The sequence below is a fragment of the Capsella rubella genome, unplaced genomic scaffold (assembly GCF_000375325.1).
Source record: "Capsella rubella cultivar Monte Gargano unplaced genomic scaffold, Caprub1_0 scaffold_5, whole genome shotgun sequence".
Classification (NCBI taxonomy): domain Eukaryota; kingdom Viridiplantae; phylum Streptophyta; class Magnoliopsida; order Brassicales; family Brassicaceae; genus Capsella; species Capsella rubella.
In genome coordinates, this window is record NW_006238919.1 from 6,151,041 (window position 1) to 6,162,502 (window position 11,462).

General features: G+C 32.4%; 3 protein-coding genes across 3 annotated transcripts in view; all 3 read left to right on the forward strand.

Moving 5' to 3' along the window:
* The window catches only part of LOC17884823 (probable disease resistance protein RPP1), a 4,015-nt gene extending 2,343 nt beyond the window's left edge, over window positions 1-1,672 (forward strand). Inside the window, exons 6-7 of the mRNA XM_023783519.1 lie at window positions 1-1,131; window positions 1,270-1,672. The exon at window positions 1-1,131 is cut by the window's left edge and continues 8 nt beyond it. Of these exons, the coding sequence (XP_023639287.1) occupies window positions 1-1,131; window positions 1,270-1,672 (1,534 nt within the window). The remainder of the gene's footprint in view (window positions 1,132-1,269) is intronic.
* The window catches only part of LOC17887200 (probable disease resistance protein RPP1), a 50,913-nt gene that overhangs the window by 29,344 nt on the left and 10,107 nt on the right, over window positions 1-11,462 (forward strand). The gene's annotated exons all lie outside the window — the stretch shown is intronic.
* Window positions 4,556-11,462, forward strand: part of LOC17887536 (probable disease resistance protein RPP1) — an 8,395-nt gene continuing 1,488 nt past the window's right edge. The window contains exons 1-5 of the mRNA XM_023783121.1: window positions 4,556-4,592; window positions 5,255-5,819; window positions 6,838-7,957; window positions 10,336-10,632; window positions 10,780-11,361. Coding sequence (XP_023638889.1) covers window position 4,592; window positions 5,255-5,819; window positions 6,838-7,957; window positions 10,336-10,632; window positions 10,780-11,361 — 2,565 coding nt within the window. The 5' untranslated portion in view covers window positions 4,556-4,591. The remainder of the gene's footprint in view (window positions 4,593-5,254; window positions 5,820-6,837; window positions 7,958-10,335; window positions 10,633-10,779; window positions 11,362-11,462) is intronic.

An 11,462-nucleotide genomic window follows, 5' to 3' on the forward strand; every position in this document is an offset into this window, starting at 1 on the left:
AAATTTGGAAGTGTCTAAGACTGAGGAAGAATTGAGTATAAGTGAAAATGCACTTGAAAGAATGTCTAATCTCCAATTCGTAAGAATCATTGGTAATCTCAAGTGGATGGATTTGAGTGGTTCTAGAGATTTGAAAGAGCTTCCAGATATGTCAACCGCCACAAATCTCAAAGAATTAATTCTCGGAATTTGCTCAAGTTTAGTGGAGCTCCCCTTCTCTATTGGAAAACTCACCAGTCTCAAAAATTTAGATCTCAAAGGGTGCTCAAGTCTGGTGAAAATCCCTTCTTCAATTGAGAATGCAACCAATCTCAAGAGACTAGATCTCTCTGATTGCTTCAATCTTGTGGAGCTTCCCTCTATTGGAATGGAAACCAAACTTAAGCGACTGAGTCTTAATAACTGTTCAAGTCTTGTGAAGCTCCCATCCTCTATCAATGCCACTGATCTCAAGCATTTGTATCTAAGAAATTGTTCGCTTGTCGAGGAGCTCCCCGCTATTGAGAATGCCACTCATCTTTCCATAATGGAGCTCAATAATTGCTCAAGGCTACTAGAGCTCCCTTCTTCTATTAGATCAGCCACAAATCTTCAGGTATTACATATTAGTGGAAGCTCAAGTCTGGTGAAACTCCCGTCCTCTATTGGAGATCTCACTAATCTCAGTGAGCTTAACCTATCTAACTGCTCTAGTCTGGTAGAGCTTCCTTCCTCTATAGGAAACCTTCAAAAATTGTGGACGTTACAGATGTGCGGATGCTCAAAGCTCGAGGTTCTTCCAACCAACATCAACTTGAAATCTCTCTATTTACTTGATCTCACTAATTGCTCGCAGTTGAAAACTTTTCCTGAGATCTCGACAAACATAAAGGTTCTCAAGCTCATAGGAACTGCAATAAAAGAAGTTCCTTTGTCGATAATGTTGTGGCTTCGTCTTTCTGAGATTCAGATTTCATACTTCGAAAGCCTTAGTGAATCCCCGCATGTTTTTGACATCATCACGGAGTTGCATTTGGTAAGCGAAGATATACAAGAAGTTCCTGCATGGATCAAGGGGATGTCTGGTTTACAGAAACTTAGACTTAACGAGTGTAAGAATCTGGTATCACTCCCGCAACTTTCAGATTCCTTATATGACATAGATGCAGACAATTGTCAATCCCTTGAGAGACTGGATTGTTCCTTTAACAATCCGAAGATCTGTCTGAAGTTTAGCAACTGCTTCAAACTGAATCAAGAAGCCAGAGACCTCATCATGCACACATCAACTTCTAGATATGCGATCTTACCCTGTACACAAGTGCCTGCTTGCTTCAATCACCGAGCTACTGCTGGGGGTTCCTTGACAATCAAGTTAAATGAGTCGCCTCTTCCTAAATCTTTAAGATTGAAGGGTTGCATCATGCTGGTTAATATTAATGAAGAAACGGTTGATGATCATGATTCGATGTTTGTAAAAATAGACATCATAGACAAACATAACGATCTCAAAGTTTGGCGTACACTTAGAGATCTTTTTATAGGTCCACTTTTAACAGAGCATCTCTACACATTTGAAGTTGAAGCAGAGGATGTGACTTCCACCGAGCTTATCTTTGAGTTCACAACCAAAACATATGACAACTGGAAGATTGGAGAATGCGGGGTATATCAAATCTTGGAGGCTCCTTAGTGTTAATAATGAAGATGATGAGATCTTCGATCAGAGATGGGCATCGATGGAGGAGGTTAGAAAATTTTTATGCCAGTTTTACATTTATATAAGACTCTGTATTGTTATCTTTAATTGAAACTAATTGCAGATAAAGGTCATCGAAATTAGAGATAACGTCATTATCCAGACCGAGGTAGGTAGCTGATGTCAAAGAACTTCTTGCAATGGATGAGAAAAACAAAGGTAGAAGAAAGAGTAATTATTCAAGGATTTTGCAAGTTGAGATGAAGTTAATATTCTTTATTAATGAATTTCGATACGAAGGTCATCATTGGTGTTTAATTGTTGTTGTTGTTTGCTGGTCTTTGGAGTTTCTTTTTGGAGATTTTACAAATGCTTTCATTGCATTTTCAGGTTAAGCTAATGTACAACAAACACGACCCAAACCTGTAAAATTAGGGTGGAGTTGATGGTTTTGAAAAGGTAATAACTATTAAAGAATTATTATATCTCTTTTTGAATGGTTTTAGATATATAGTTGCTCCTCTGGTTAACTCAATAAGCATCATTTTAGAGCTCATTTAGTTGCAGATAATTGTAGGTCAATAAGTCACTATGGGTAGCTGAGCCCTCCATATATATAGAAGAAGCTAAGCTCGTTTAGGCAAAACAAAGTATATGAGGAAAAGGGAGTCATTTGGGGCAGTTAGCTCGGTCGTTAAGGGAAACCAGTTAGCTCTTAATGAGTCTGTCCATTCAAGCTCTCTATCGGAAAGTTGCATCAGCTTAATTGACTCTTTTAGTTTTGTAAATGCTTATATTTATTGGTTGATCTGTTTTGTTAGGACAAAGCTCACATGGAAACATGAATCTTGATCTTTTACTTGTTTCTTTGACAGGTACTGGACTTGCTTAAAGATGCATGTGACTATGTGAGTCTTTGCTGGATAGTATCACTGTGGAAAAGTTGATGATGGTATACGTAAGTTACAAGTCTCACTTTGTTGGACATAAAATTGCAAATTCTATTATTACATTTTAGACATCATATGAATGCCAATAGTGAGAGATTAGGATAATATGAAGCTTAAATCTTGTTGGTGTTTACTTTGAAAATCACGATTGATATGATTCTGATTATTGGAATTACAAAGCAAGGAACAGTAAGTTTCCCTGCAACAAGCAAAATCTTTTTGAATAACACAGCAGAGACCAAACCACATACCTGCAATTTTTGTTTACGTTAAAATTGAAGCCAATGCATATATCCCAATGCCATATGAGGCTAAAACCAAGTGAGAAGGGCACGTAATATAACATAACAGAGACCAAACTACATGCAAATGACAGTGCTCTATTCTCCCGAAAGTTGCAGCACATGCAACAGAGGAAGGAATAATGCACTTCACAACAGAGAAACTTTAAAAGACTGTTCTTTTTTTTACCTTTGTAACATTCTGATTATATACAACTGTATACTATAATCCTACCATAAGCAAGTAACTCATTTGTCGTTTTATCAATCAACAAACTGAACACATGAGACCTAACTTGTCATAGAAACTACAGCACAACATAAGACCTGAGACAAACAAATGATGAAAATTCACATAGCGTAGCCTAAAAAATATGAACAAACTATACATTTTTAAGAAAATATATGAAAGCTAATCAAAGAGGGAAAAGCCAAAGTACATTTGATGAAATTGATTCATATAAGAGACCTAATTAAGAAGTAAGAAGAAACTAGAATTGTTTTCTTTAAACGCAGTGGGAAAAAGTAGATGAGACGTTGAGGTGACGAGAGATAAGACAGACCTTGCACCTTGGTGATGAAACTACGTACCCTAAACGAAAATACAAGTATAATTCATAACTTACAACATTCAAAACAACGTTCAAGTATTTTTGTATTCCTCCGAAACTTTAAAGACCACTCTGTTTTAATCTGTGTAATATTCGTATACAACTGTACAGTCCTACCTATAAGCTCAATATATAATAAGTAACTCATTTGTCATTAACAATCAACAAAGTATTGTGAACACATGAGACCTAACTTGTCAAAGAAGCTACAGCACAACATAAGAACAGAAACAAACAAATCATGGAAGTTCTATAAGCAAATTTACAGAAATTGCATTTCACATCCATATATATATGACTTCTATTTTCGATATAATCAAAAAAGTCAAGACTCAAGAGTGGTGTTCATAAGAGACGTAAGAAACAAGAAATTGTATTTTTTTTTTAAAAGAAGAGAAGCTACGTTCCCTAGTAACTAGTAAGCATCTGAAGGGGCATAGCCACTTTCGTATCATACCAAGTAGCCTTTTACCAAATGAAAACTTGACTCTTTGTCAAAATCCGATAGCAATCTTTTATGCGAAATACAAAAAGTCAAAATTCGCAATTATATTACCTGTGACTGCTAGCTACAAACTCTGCTTTTAGTAAGTTTTAATTTCTATAACACACATCTTAGTAATGTCTTAAGTATGCGAAACGATGTGAAGCTTGAATTTTTGAAAGTTGATGATACTGCAACAAGTTCAGAGTCCCACTTTTTTTTTTTGTATGAATGAATGGTTACAAAAGGAGTATCAATGAGTTGAAGGTGCTGAAAGTTTAAAGACAATACAACTTGCTAAATTAGCTAAAGAGTATGAATTTGGAACCAGAAGCGAAGGTAAATTACCATTAGAGATTGGAGAAGCTTATTGTGGAGTAGTACTAGTAACTATTGGTTTAGACAGATGAAATCAACCACTAGAGGTCTATCAAAATGCATGCCATTGTCACTACCAAGTAGCCTTCCGTTCCAGAATTGTATTGTTTTGTTTGGACAAAACTCAAATGGAAACTTGAATCTTGGTCTGCTGTTTCTTTTGACAGGTACTGGACTTGCTTGAAGATGCTTGTGCGTCTTTGCTGGACAGTATTACCGTGTAAAGTTGATGATACTGCTATTTCAGAGTCCCACTTTTGTTGTTTTTATTATTGATATTTATAGCTTTGCACACAAAACTTAGAGTTCTTTTTTTCTATTATTACATTTATAAACATATTAGTAAAGTAAGAGTATGAGAAATGATGTGAAGCTTGAATCTGTGACATTTATTTCTTCTTTCCTAAACCTTGTTAAACTGTACATATTCTTAAGAAGAGATTTGGGTTCTATCTATCATTCAATATTATTAAAAGAGAGAGAAAAAAATAAGAATGTATGGACGTAAAGTGTTGTTGTTTGAGATGTTTACCTTATCATCATTATTTGGCTTCCGAGAAATTAAGTGAATTCGTGGTGGAGCATTGTGGAACGAGAGGTGTTGTTATTTGAGATGCTTATCTTATCATCATTATTTGGTTTCGGAGAAATTAAGTGAATGGTGGTGGAGTATTGTGGGACAGTGATTTTGTTAGCAAACATTTTCCACGAAATCTCACCATATTTTCCAAGAAACATCAATGGAGTTTCTGTGCCAATAAAGTCTTCGACAGTCACTCAAAGCCTCTTCCTCTCTCTAAAATTCTTCCTCCATCCAAAGCTTGCTCCTACTTTCACCATACTAATGGATTCTTTCTTTTTCCTTGTCTTAGTGACAGCCGCTATAGGCTTCCTCATGCTTTTTGTAAAATTCAGATTCAAACAAGATAACAGCGGAAGTACTTCTTCTTCTTCTTTATCTCTTCCATCTCCTTCAACTTATGTTTCTCAAACTTGGAAACACGATGTCTTTCCGAGCTTCCACGGACCAGATGTCCGAAGAACCTTTCTTAGTCATTTCCTTGTAGTGTTCAAGAGAATGGCAATCGACCCATTCATTGATAATGATGATATACAGAGGAGCAAGTCGATTGGTCCGGAGCTCATAGAAGCTATAAGAGGATCAAAAATCGCGATCGTATTGCTCTCCAAGAACTATGCTTCTTCTTCATGGTGTCTTGATGAGTTGGCAGAGATCATGAACTGCAGGGAAGAGTTGGGTAAAATAGTCTTGACTATTTTCTATGAAGTGGAACCAACTGAAGTAAAGAAACAGACGGGAGATTTTGGAAAAGCCTTCAGGAAAACTTGTAAAGGTAAAACAAAAGAGCGCACTGAGATATGGAGAAAAGCTTTGGAGGATGTGGCCACAATCGCCGGATATCATTCTTACCAATGGTATGTTCTCTTGATTTATTGTATTCTCCTTAATTAATATTTACTTAGAGTAGACTTCAAACTATGAGTAGACTTCAAACTTAGAGTAGACTTCAAACTATGTTTAATGGTTTTGATTGACAATGTGAAAATAAGCAATTCTCTTACTAATTCATAAGATTTTTGGAGTTTCAGTTTAGATTATAATATTTTGAATTATTTTACTATTAGTTTAGCTCTAAATTTTAAAAAATAACTAATTATAATAAGAATGAATACATTATAAATATATAAACAAAACTAGTGTTTAGATATTGAATATATATAAAAAATAGTTTTTTAATTAAATTGTTTATGGTTTTGTATAATGAAAAATATATAATCTTAGGAAGAAAATTGCTATGATGATTTTGTATTTAAATAAATCAAATAATAAGTTAATGTTTTTATTAACAATATAAAAAGAGTAATTCCCTTACTAATTCACATAATTTTTCTAGTTTTAATTTAGATTTTAGTATCTTGAATTATTTTACTATCTTGAATTTTTCTAGTTTTAATTTAGATTTTAAAATCTTGAATTAAATACAAAATCATCGTCGTCATTTATATTTTTAATAATATAATATTTTGAAATAATTATAGTTTTAAGTTGTTTTAACAGTATGAATACAATTATATAAAAAAAATTTTGGAATATTCTTTTTGGTCAAAAACGGTCAACGCCGGAGTCAACACCGGTCAACGCCATAATCAGTTGACCGATGTACCAGAATTTTATGTCTATGGTGTTGACTACATGACGTTGTATAGTTAATGCATGTGGTCATGCAATACATGTAGTTCGTGTAGCTGAATGTACAATATGATACTTGGCATGTGTGGCCATGCATTCCTCTATAGTTGGTGTAGTCAGCCATCTTTTTTCCTTTTAAAAATTATTAAGACACTAAAAATACATATTTTAGGATCAGTATGTATGAGAATTTTTCTTCACTAGACTATTTGATAGATTTATGTTAATACCCTCCAATGTTAGGGTCAATGATGCAACCATGATCGAAAAAATAGCCATTGATGTTTCAGACATGTTGAATTGCTCCACACCATCAAGAGATATTGATAGTTTAGTAGGGATGGAAAATCATATGGAAAAGTTGAAACCGTTGTTAAGCCTAGATTTGGATGATGTAAGGATGATCGGGATTTGGGGGCCGCCTGGGATTGGTAAGACGACCATTGCTAGATTTATGTTTGACCAAGTATCCAACAAATTCCTATTTAGCGCGATCATGATTGATATTAGAAGAAGCTATCCAAAAGGTCGTTTGAATGAGTGTAGCGCACAATTGCAACTACAAAGCCATATGTTATCTATGATTATAAATCATAAAGATATCATGATACCTCATCTAGGAGTGGCACAAGAACGGTTGAAAGGCAAAAAAGTGTTACTCGTTCTTGATGATGTGGATGACTTAAGACAACTACATGTCTTGGCGAAAGAACTTCAGTGGTTTGGTCCTGGAAGTCGGATTATAATCACAACAGAAGATCGAGGAGTTTTGAATGCCCATGGGATCAGTCATATTTACGACGTGGAATTTCCATTAAATAATGAGGCTTTTCAAATCTTTTGTATGCATGCTTTTGGACACAAGCACCCAGATGATGGCTTTGATGAGCTTGCTGAGGAAGTTGCATGCCTTGCTGGTGAACTCCCTTTGGGTTTGAAGATTCTAGGCTCCACTTTGAAAGGAAAGTCCAAGCAAGAGTGGGAAAGGAAACTACCAAGGTTAAAGACCAAGCTTAATGGAGAAATAGAGAGCATTATGAAGTTCAGTTATGATGCCTTAGATGATGAAGAAAACAAATACTTATTTCTTTATATAGCCTGCTTTTTCAGCGACAAGTTCTTATATCCACGTAATCTGGAAGAGATTCTGTCAAAGAAGTTCTCGGATGTGAGGCAAGGTCTTGAAGTTTTAGCTGAAAAAGCTCTCATATCTATGGAATACGGATGGATAGAAATGCATCATCTGCTACAGCAATTTGGAAGAGAAACTTCACGTAAACAATTTGTTCAGCATGGCCTTAGGGAACATTATCTTTTGGTCGGTGCAAGAGATATATGTGAAGAGCTCAGCAATGATACAACAGTAAGTTATGTTGTTGCAATATTGCTTTTTACAAATTGTGTTTATTTTATAACTAACTAGATAAGGGTCCACGTAAAAACGCGGGTTAATTTTAATGTTTTCACGTATGTGGTAAAAATATTGCATGTGTTAAAATTTGGAAAATCATAACATTAACAAAAAAATTAATCAATATTAATTGAATATCATAATTTCTAATATAGATTAGAGCCCGTCCAAAGTATTTAAAAATCTATAATTTCTAACATAATTTCAAAATAAAACTATATTAAAATTTTATTATAAGAATATTATATCCAAAGTATTCAAAATATATATAATTTTTTAATTAGTAAATTGTTTTTTGTTGAGCAAAATTATTTATGTATCATACATATTTAAAAATTGTTATTAAACATTCATTATAAAAATCTAGAAATGTTAAATTGTCGACCACCAAAAAAATGTGAGCTATTCATCATTTTCACAATATTACTATTACCAAATTTTTCAAAAAACTTAATTTAGATATTATACCCTAAACATGATTATACCATTATCCTGAAAATTGTTAAGGGTGATTGGTGATGACTTTTAAGGCTAATTTGTCAATCAACATTTTTTGCTTTTTTTTTTAAAGCATTAAAAGGCACTTCTTTTTTTTCCTTCTTTGTTTTCTCATTTTTCTCAAAGCGTCAAAAACCTGGCTTTAAATTTAATCAATTAAAAAGATTTATTTTTCATATCCCTGTTACATTTAAACCTTTTCACAAGTTTATAAATATATTTTATATATTTTATTTTTATAAATTAATTACTCTCATTTTTTTCTTGTTCTTTTAAGATCCATTTCAATAATACTTTTATTTTATAAAGTCATTTATAATATAATTCATATTTATTATAAATATAAAATAATAATAAAAAAATAACATGCATAACTTGAAAAGTTGTTCATTACCAATCAGATTTTAACAGTAAAAGTTTCTACAGCCAAAGCATCTACAACCAAATTCTCTGCAGCCAAAATTTTAAAGTTAAAGTCTCTACAGCCACAAGTAACAATCGTTACCAATCGACCTCGTTATTTCCTAAAGTCCAATTTTTTAAAAAACTATCCTCGCATATTTTTTTACTTTGCAATTTATTGTATTTCTTAAAATTAATTAATTATTACAAAATTTGATGGTAAAGTTCTTACAAATTAACATTAATCCAAAAAATGAGTTATAGTGTCGTTGAAATAAGCATTAATAAATTTTTTTTAATATGAAAGTATACAAAATTACATATTTAGAAAAAAAAATTGAAATCATTATACTACAAATTATTTTGAATTATGTTATGCTTATTTTAAGTTAATAATGTCTCTTTTTAGCTCCCTTTTATCCACCTCTCTTGTTTTAGCCATTGAGATTGTACTATGACATATTACATGTAAATATAAATTAAAAATTAAACAATAATAACATGTTAAAAAGGTAAAAACATTTAATAAACACATTTAACTAAGCTTTAATCCTTCTTTATAAACTAAATCGACATATAATCTATTTTAATTGTAAATATTAAACCCTGATATGCTTGGTAAACCCATACCGACATGACCAAACATTAGGTTAATTATTTAATTATAAGTAAAAACATCTGAATATTTTAATTCTTTTTGTAATTTTCTATTTTAATCTTTTTTTTAAATTAGATGTGTCGCATTCCGGCATCTAATATTTTACTTGACATATATCACAATCACGTGAGTTAGTAATGTGAAAACCAAATTTTACATGGTAAGAATTTTTGAATTAACATAAAAATCTATTATAATTAGGTATACTTTTATATGTATTACTTATGTAGAACTTTTTTTTATGATAGGTTTATAAATTTAATTTTAAAATATTTTAATTTATCTTAAATTTACACATGTCGATATCTTATCGCTACAATTGACACATGTCATATTAATGACCAACTTATTTAGATTAACTTATTAAATAAAAATATTTTAATATTACATAATATTCACGATAATGAAAATATTTTCTAAGATTAACTTATAGTTGACTAACTTATTGTATTTTTTTCTTCATTTGCTAATTTTTTATTTCTTAGAGCTAATTTTTATTAATCATTTTATTTTATAATAACTATTGTTTTTCCTTTAGGATTACTACTAAGTAACTGTTAAATTTCCTGAATTTTTTATTTTCTTGATTCTATTTTGAAAATATTATTTTAAAAAAAAATCTAATTTATATAATTTTTTACCACTAATTATCTGACACATGTCAACATCTTATCAATTCAAGTAACATTTGTCACGATCTTGTTAATGACTAACTTTGAAAACCCAATTTTATATAATAAGACTGTATTTACTTATATATCTTTTTTTCCAGGATAATAGGCATTTTATAGGCATAAATTTAGATTTATCTAAAACCCAAGAAGAATTGTATATAAGCCAAAAAGCAATTGAGAGAATGTCTGATCTGGAAATCATAGAAATCGATGGTAAAAAGGATCTTTCTCTGCCAGAGAGACTGGACTTACTTCTACATCATTCACAAAAGATAAGATTTCTGGTTTGGAGTTATTTCCCAAATACATGTTTGCCATTTACTTTTAATCTCGAGTTTCTCGTCCAACTACGTATGAGATCGAGCAAGCTTCAGAAGCTATGGGAAGGAGCTACAGTAAGTAATTTTGATAAAAACATTTCAATTTTCAAAACCTTTGGTTATATATCTAGAATTCTGTTTCCGTTAAAATTTCTAGTTTAGTTTACAAACTCCAACTTTATAAGCTAATCGTGTCAACATTTTCTTATCGTGTCAATGCAGCAACTTAAAAATCTCAGGTGGATGGATTTGTCTCGTTCTAAAGATTTGAAAGAGCTTCCGGATCTTTCAACTGCCACTAATCTTGAAGAGTTAAATCTCTTTGGATGCTCAAGTTTAGTGGAGCTTCCTTCTTCTATTGGGAATGCAACTAATCTCAGGACATTAAATCTCTCTGAATGCTCAAATCTGGTGAAAATCCCTTCTTCTATTGAGAATTTGACAAATCTCCAGGAATTAGATCTCTCTAGATGCTCAAATCTTGTGGAGTTTCCTTCTATTGGGAATGAAAATAAACTCGAGAGGTTATATCTTTGGAATTGTTCAAGTCTGGTGAAACTACCGTCTTCTATAAATGCCACTAATCTCAAGGAATTGAATCTAGAAAATTGTTCACGTGTTTTGGAGCTGCCTGCTATCGAGAATGCGACTAAACTTGAGGAATTGGATCTCAATAATTGCTCAAGTCTACTCGAGCTCCCTGCTTCTATTGGAACTGCCACAAATCTGAGGGAATTGGAAATGAGAGGGTGCTCAAGTCTCGTGAATCTCCCCTCCTCTATTGGAGACCTCACTAATCTACAGTAGAATTTGATCTATCTAATTGCTCAAGTCTACTAGAGCTCCCTCCTTCTATTGGAACTGCCACAAACCTTAAGAGATTGGAAATGAGAGGGTGCTCAAGT